The sequence below is a fragment of the Desmodus rotundus genome, chromosome 11, assembly GCF_022682495.2.
Source record: "Desmodus rotundus isolate HL8 chromosome 11, HLdesRot8A.1, whole genome shotgun sequence".
Classification (NCBI taxonomy): Eukaryota; Metazoa; Chordata; class Mammalia; order Chiroptera; family Phyllostomidae; genus Desmodus; species Desmodus rotundus.
In genome coordinates, this window is record NC_071397.1 from 98,088,393 (window position 1) to 98,096,486 (window position 8,094).

At 42.9% G+C, this 8,094-nt stretch overlaps 1 protein-coding gene and 1 long non-coding RNA gene across 7 annotated transcripts in view; one reads left to right on the forward strand and one right to left on the reverse strand.

Annotated features, from left to right (window-relative positions):
* Positions 1-3,723, forward strand: part of WTAP (WT1 associated protein) — a 23,896-nt gene extending 20,173 nt beyond the window's left edge. For all 6 annotated transcript variants that reach the window (XM_053913738.2, XM_053913740.2, XM_053913741.2 and 3 more), the window contains 2 exons: positions 1,072-1,226; positions 2,489-3,723. In XM_053913738.2, the coding sequence (XP_053769713.1) occupies positions 1,072-1,226; positions 2,489-3,072 (739 nt within the window). In that variant the 3' untranslated portion in view covers positions 3,073-3,723. The remainder of the gene's footprint in view (positions 1-1,071; positions 1,227-2,488) is intronic.
* On the reverse strand, positions 831-7,991 carry LOC123478867 (uncharacterized). Its single transcript, XR_006654264.2, has 3 exons — positions 7,594-7,991; positions 4,975-5,110; positions 831-994 (listed from the first exon to the last, which is right to left on the reverse strand). It is a non-coding gene; the product is annotated as an uncharacterized lncRNA (long non-coding RNA).
* Positions 7,992-8,094: the final 103 nt, after the last annotated feature.

Genomic DNA, 8,094 nt, shown 5'->3' on the forward strand with positions numbered 1-8,094 from the left:
ATTTCTTTTTACCCAATAAGGTTATTCAGAAACTAACACCATCACAATATCAAACTTCCTGTCCAGGTCTCAAAGGTAATGCCACAATTACATGCTTAAATCACACCCCTTTCAGAGTCATTATTTCTGTTATTGCGGAGGCTCTAGAAAAGCAGGAAAGTTTTATTGAGAGACTGCTGTCACGGCTTTTGATTGCCTTTTTTGCGATTGCTGTATATATACATGTAGGTTCTATATGTTGCACTAGCGCTAGGAAACTGATTTGTGAAAGTTTGGCACTCATTTGGCACATAGTTGCATTTGTGATAAGTAATACAGATTTTTTTGTCCTACGGATAAGGTTTTGTAGCATGAATAAAATCTTAACCACATACCAATACTAAACTTTTTAAAAATTAATGTCATATTTCAAGATAGCTATGAAGTTTTTCATATATAGAAGTTAAATGAGGTATTGATGAATAGAAATAGCCTCAAGGCTCTATATTTAAATGCATCTTTAAAAAGTTACTGAACACACCTCAATGCAATAAACATTCTTGTGAGAACTGCTGTTAGGAGGCATCCTATTAAATGCTGTCCTGGCAAGAATGAATATATTCTCACTCACTTACTTTTATAGGTACAGATTTTCACAAATTAGACATTTTAAAGAATTACACATTTGTGATATGCCATTTAATTTTTCAAGAACTTTTCTGTTCCATAAAGCTAAGTACCTTAGTGTTAATATTGGCATATCTGAGGTGTGTGTTAATTAACTGGCCTGTTTCTGTTTCAAATGATAATGTGGAATTAAGATAGATGTCAGAATTACCAATGTACTAGCAATACAAGGTGGCCCTCCGGGTGCTTCTGGTTTAGGGTGTGTTTTCACTGCTGCACTGGCAGACACCGACGTGCGGAAGACGGAGGTGTCCCGGAGAAGAAGATGGTAATCGTGGGGAGGCGTCTGCTGGGACGTGGTTGTGTGCTGCACCTGGGACCTGTGTCGCTGTAATGATTGCAAGAAAAGAAGGTTGTAGAGCATTTTGTCCTTCATTTTGTGATGGATGGCTCTTTCCTTTGCAGCCAAACAGGGAAAAAGTTAATGGCGAAATGCCGAATGCTTATCCAGGAGAATCAAGAGCTTGGAAGGCAGCTGTCCCAGGGACGTATTGCACAACTTGAAGCAGAGTTGGCTTTACAGAAGAAATACAGTGAGGAGTTGAAGAGCAGTCAGGATGGTAAGGGTTGTTGTGTGTTTGTTTGTTTGTTGTCCAAGTTTGGTTAACATTGCACTGGCTTCAAAAAAACTGCCAGGTGGGATACTACAGATTAGGCTCTATATGTGCATTACTCTGGCCAGTGGTTCTACAAAATTATGAATGAAAGGTTTCTAGTTAGGTCAGCAAACAAAGCTGTTTAATTTTAGTGTTTCTCCCCCACACTCTCCTGATTGTTGATTGTGCAAATTTCATAAGAAGCTTTTGTTTTTCAGGGGCGAGATTTGATGAAAGAGTAAGCCTATTATTAGCAAGGCATTACATGGATATACCATTTATAATCAGTGCTTAAGATGGGGGGAGTATTTTCATTTAACCAGTTTTTCTAAGTGTAAATTTTGGAAATATTTGGCTGTTTGAAGTGGTCTAAAAGCATACCATTGATTGTACCTGGAAAGGTCCTGTCTAGTGAATGTGATAATATTTAAGTTTGCTGAGACAAACCAAACTTGTCAGCCACCATCCTTTTGCGGGGTGGGGGGCAGGGGAAGTATAGCTCTTTCTCCTCTTTATGAGGAAGGTTAATAGTAAGGAAAATAAACTCTGAAAATTACATTACGAAATTACTGTATCTAACAGTTAATTGCAAAGATCAGTAGCCAAATACATCTTTAAAACCACCTTTCCACGGTGATAGTTCTTAGCTCTTACTCTTTGTAAACATAGTGAATCGGAGATTTTGTATAATAGTGAGGACTTCTTTTTTTCCCCAAAAGGGTTTTAGAACTTAATGGACATTTGTGTTCTATCAATTTTTAAGCTATTTTTTCTGGATTTTTTTTGGGGGGGGCGGGTTGTAGAATAGTCCCTTGGCTACTTGCACTAGGCCTCATTGGAGTGTTGGCATAAGGACCACACTGTCCTCTGGGGCCTACACCTGCTGTGGAGCTGAGAACAGTCCCCGGCTGAGAGGAGGAGTGAGAGGGATTGTCACGTGGGCCCATGGGTCAAACAAACGTGAAGCAGATTTTGTGGGCTGTAACAGTTGTATGTGCTGGGTGGTTTGAATCAATTCAGACTTGGTTGCTTTAATACATTGATTTTAAACATCTGTCTTCCCCCAAAACAAACTCATTCTTGAATTGCTATTTTAAAATCAATCTTAGAATTGTATTTGTTCACTGAAATATTTATTGACTGCCTGGCTTTGTGGCAAGTGGCAAAAAGTGTTTTAAAACATGCTATAAGAGGTATTAAAGAAGGCTCTACTCTCCTTTGCACAGAACTGAATGACTTCATCATTCAACTTGACGAAGAAGTAGAGGGTATGCAGAGTACCATTCTAGTTCTTCAGCAGCAACTGAAGGAGACGCGCCAACAGTTGGCTCAGTACCAACAGCAGCAGTCTCAAGCCCCAGCCCCAAGTACCAGCAGGACTACACCTTCCGAGCCTGTAGGACCGGCAGAGGCCCCAGCTAAAGACTGCAGCCGGCTGGCCAACGGACCAAGTAATGGCAGTTCCTCCCGGCAGAGGACGTCTGGGTCTGGATTTCACAGGGAGGGGGACGCAACCGAAGATGGCTTTCCTCCTTCTCCAGGGAATGGTAATAAGGCCTCCGACAGCTCAGAGGAGAGAACTGGCAGAGGAGGTAGTAGTTACGTAAACCAACTCAGTGCGGGGTATGAAAGCGTAGACTCTCCCACGGGCAGTGAAAACTCTCTCACACACCACTCAAATGACACAGACTCCAACCCTGACCCGCAGGAGGAGAAAACAGTGAGCGGGAAAGGTAACCGAACTGCGGGTTCCCGCCACGTCCAGAATGGCTTGGACTCAAGTGTAAATGTACAGGGTTCAGTTTTGTAATATTTTTCCAGCAAATTTTTATACAGTATCATTTGATTTGGGAGAGGTTGCTGTCGAGAAAATTAACGCATACTTTTGTCACAATTTGCCTTTTTTGGTGGGTGTGTGTGTTTTTCTTTTTCCTTTTTTTTCCTTTGCTTCAATACCTCTGCCACTTGGGAAATTGTAACCGTTAATTACTTTGTTGCTAAAAGGACATTTTGTGTAGGGTCAGGTTATTTTTATATGAGTTAATGTGAAGTTGTAAATGGAAATCTTTCCGTAAGGTATAACACAATGACGTCTGTATAGATATGTGTCTCTCGAACCCGTGCTGTGTCGGGGCATTCTTACCCATGCTGTTACTATACTACGCACCATTCGGGCCTGTTAGAGTAGATGTGGGTTCGGACTGCTGAGTTTGCCCAGTGCAGTAGTCTTATCGCTAAAAGATGGACTTGCTGATTGAGTCCTGTAGTAGTTTCAGTGTTAGATACAGTTTTTCCATCATACATCTGTGCATTTTCTCTTTAGGAGCCTGAATGTTTAAGAAATGTGTGTGATAGTTACTCAGTTTTTACGAGCTGTTGTACCCCGTTAATGCATATTGCTCTGTGACTCCAGTGTATCGCACCTGTACTGACCAAACCTAAATAAAGATTTTTACTGTAACTCCTGCGTTAGTTGTTGTCTCATTTGTGTGTGTGTGTGTTTAGTGCTTGTTGTTTATTTTCATTGAATTGCTTAATTTCTACTCATTACCCTTCAGTATCATACTGCAAAGGGGAAAGGTAAGTCCATGCGTCAATTTTGATGGTGCACTTAATTTTTTTAAAAATTTATGCCTTGGTTTTCACTTAAGTTTTTAAAAAACTTATGCCTTGTTTTGCAAAATAAACTTGGAGTTTAGGACTACACTTTAAATTTTTTCCCTGACTTGTAAAAGTAAAGGTTATAACATATTCAAAAAATACAGAAAAGTATAAAGAAATAGTCAACCTTTGTTAGGTTTTCATTGAAAAGCATTGTGAAATGGATTTCAGGTAATTAGGGTATCTGTAGTCAGTAATGTTTGTTTTTAAACATTGGCCAAATACTACCTAACTGATTTATACTATTAACGTGTCTGCTAATATTACATAGTAAGGCTACAGGGTGTTAGAATGAAGGAGAAAATGTTTTTAAGATGTGAGATTGAAAGTTTGCTTTGTTACAAACATTAATATCAAGGCCTATGTTATTGAAGGTTATAGAATCTATAGCTTTTCACGTAAGTGAGGGAGATGAAATGTGATATTCTGCAAGCATAATATTGTTGTAGATACTCCTTTTAATATTGAGGAACCTGAGAAGTAGAGGTACGATACTTGAAACTGAGGTGCAACTTACCTGAAAACTGCTGTGTGTTTGCTTGTTTAACTGGCATACGAGTACATCTGGTCTCACGTGGTGTATTTAAGGTATTGCACTTCCTGTCTTAACCTTTGCGCAGCGTTCAGGTAAGTCACACAGCCTATACAATGCTGAATAAATGTGGTAGTGATAAACATTTTGGTGTGTACTAAATAATATTCCCTTGACTTATCAAGTACTATGGTCTTGGTTTTATTTTCTGTTGTGTGTGTTCTTTTAACTTGCCCAATTTAAACAAAAAATGTAATTTTTCTTTTGGTATTATGCAATCACTGGTGTGCAATAATAGGAAATTAGTTGTTCAACTGTTAATACCACTTTATGACTAAATTTTGTATAGATCTATTACATGTGATCACCAGTGTCCACGGTTCTGTTGAGTCTGCATTAACAGATGAACAACTTAGGTGTAAAGAGCTTCAGGTGGTGCAGTCAACACTCTGCTTGGGGAACTGGATGCTGTAGTTGCTGGCGGGACTACGTAAGAGCAGTGAGTCAAAAAGTGCTTACCGCAGCGCCAAGCACGCAGTGACTGCTCTGGGAAGGTAGCCGCTGCCGCCGTCTCGGAGGGAAGCTGCAGCACTGGCCAGACCATCTCCCTTGGTCAGGCTACCCCAGATACAAATGACTGTTTGGTCAGTCTCCGCTGAAAGAGAAGAGAGAGGAGCTTTTAAGGAAATGGATCGTGATACCTTTGATGTCAAAGAGAAAAGGTAGCTGCCTGTGTTGAATTCCTCTGTTAAAAGCCCATTACTTCTCATGCAGGACCAGTGGGCGTGAAAGCACTTTTTAGATGTCTCTTAAAAACTGAGAAACCCAGAATTTGGCAAAAAGCTTGATGCGTGCTGCCAAAGACGGTTAATTTTTAAGGGTAGCTGAAGTCCAAGATTAAGAATGTTTCTACTTTGACATGTTTCCAGAGAGTTGAAGGCAGTAAAAAAATAGTGCCTTGATGTTTTTTGACATCTACTGGGTACGTACATGAAAGGTATTTTATATGCATTATGATCTTCATTATCACTCCCTGAGACAGGCATGTGGAAGGAATCCCCATTTACACAACAGGAAATGGGCTTGAAAGGGTTAAGTAACTGCGGAAGGGCTGGTAAGTGTTGGAGCAGCAATGGAGGGTGCTGTCAGCTAGGCTCCCTGGACAATACCTCAGCTGGCAGCTGAACCGCTCTGAGAAGCAGCAGCCAGACTAGCCACTGTCATAATGCATCCCCAAACCAGGTGAAGAAGTGTCACCTGAGCTGCTGAGGACAACATCTCACAGCAGTCTGAATGGTTGCTGTGCCCAACACATACTAGTTGGGAACAATCACGGGAAGTGGTAATGCAGTGATGGAAAAAATGCAGCTTGTAAAGATCTTAAGTACATAGTTCAAGATGCTGGCTAAGGAAAGAGGGTTTGGTCTCAGAAGTGGTTCGCTTGGTCCTTGTAGGAAATGTTGGTGGTGGACAAGAGGAATGAGAACGTTTTGCAAAAGTCTCCTTGGAGGGTGTGCCAGTTGCCATCTGTTCACATAAGGTGTAGTGGGTACAATTTACTGCTGAAGTGCTTGTAACATATGGCTCACTGGATGTTAGTTCTCCTGGCCTCTCAGCTGTATCCGAGACAACTGACCGATCTAGTTTTTGGGATACTTGCAAACATAATTCAAAGCCATTCTTTCTGACAATTTTCTCATGTTATTTTTCATTCATAGCAGTTTGTCCCCTCTACCCAGTCATCCCTACTGCTCTTCTCTGATGTCACTTTCTTGAGAGTTCATTTATTCCCAGGGTTATAATGAACACTTCTTACAACCCTGGGTAAAGGCATTACCTTTGACCTTTGATCGAGTCCCATCAAGGGAGTGCTGAGCTACCCCTGCTGGAAGGAGCACACTTCCTACCCCAGCCCTTCAGACCAACAAGAGAGTCTGCTGCATGGGAGGTTGGTGAATTCCGCCTTCTGCTGAAATCTGGCCCGGAGCCCTGCAAGGCCCCCTCGGGAGAAGCAGGCTCTGGAGCCTGGCTCTCACCGTGGTTCCTCACTCACACTCCTCACCAGCAGAGGTGGTGTGTGATCCTAGATCCGGGTGTAATTTTCAGAATGATTTCTTCTTTCACCTGTTCGTTGTTCTTAGTCCCCACCTGGCCCATGCAGAGCTTTGAGGAGATGACTGATGAGCGACTGAGATGACTCCGGGGAGGATGGGTGCCGTGTGGCCACACAACAATCACAAGCAATCATCTCCTCGGTGTTTGCTTTTCAGCTGAATCTGAATGGAGCCCCCAGGTAGGACACAGGTGAATACTTTTCTTGCACCCAGAAGAATATATTCATAGTCAGATGTGTCAGGCACTGGGCATAGAGAATATATTAATATTCATATTTAATGACCGTGACATGCTGGGAGCTGTGCATGAAGCCACAGAACAAGATCATCCTGCCAAGCTTACAGAGTCTAGTAGAGGAGACAGGTGGAACTAGGAATTGTAAGGTGAGCAGAACAAAGAGCGCCAAGGAGCACTTTGCAGGAGATAGGCGTCATTTCCTCAAGGAAGCCCTGCGAGCAGAGTGCTACGTGGTAGGTCGGTTAGCAGACGATAGTTACAGTGCTTGCTGACGTTTTGAACAAGGAAGAAACAAAGGCTGAAAGAGGCGGAGATAATGAGTTAGGTTGAGATGTGTTCAATTTGTTGTGCTTGTGGGACGTTTTAATGGAGAGGGCCTGTTTGCTCAGGCGACAACTAGGTTAGAGATTTCAGAGCTGTCCCCAAATGGTGGTAACTGAAGCCATGGGAGTGACCGTATTACCCAGGGTTCCTGTGCAAAGTAAGGCTCTTGGAGAATATTTTCAGGAGCAGTGAAAGTAAGCCCACAAAGGAGACAGGAGTGGCCAGAGATGTAAGAGGGTCCTGGGATAGCATAGAGCGTGAAGCTAAGGGACAAGCTCCTTAAGTTCCTTGGACGCTCCTGTTTCCGGACAGGGAACACAGTCTGAGAGCGCTGCTGAGTCCTTGGGGGGGGGGGGCGGGGGGGGGGGGGGACTGCGGATTCATCACTGGCCCAGACCCCACACCTGTCTGTCCAGCTCCTCCCTCTGCACCGCCCCCATCTGGGGCTTACACTGTAGTTACCTTCTCTGCTTCGTCTGGCCCATCCACGTAGCTCTCTTTAAAGGCTTGATGTAGGTTCCCAGGACTGAATGACATTTCAGTCTACGCGAAGGTTCTGGAAGATTCCCCAGGCTTGTCAACACATTTTCTTCCTACAAGCTTACGACAAAGTCTCCTGCTCCAGCGTTCTCCACGAGCTGCACTGCCTGTCCAGAAGCCCTTTCTTTGCTAGCGCATTAGGTTGTTTCTCCTTGATTTACCAAATACCTAAAAATCTCAACCAAGAAGTCAGCCTGGATAAATCAGGACGCTTTCAGCTGGCTTGTCAGAGCGGCTAACTTCTGGCTCAAACAATACGGAACATCTGTTTCAGAGTCTGGTTGCAAAGCCTGGGTCACGTCTCGGAGAGGTCTTGGACATCGGCCAGGGCTGAGGCTAATCTGATGGAGTAAAATGGATGTTGGAAATCAATCACCAAAACTAGATTCGTGGAAAGAGGTGAAATGTATCGTCTCTAATAAC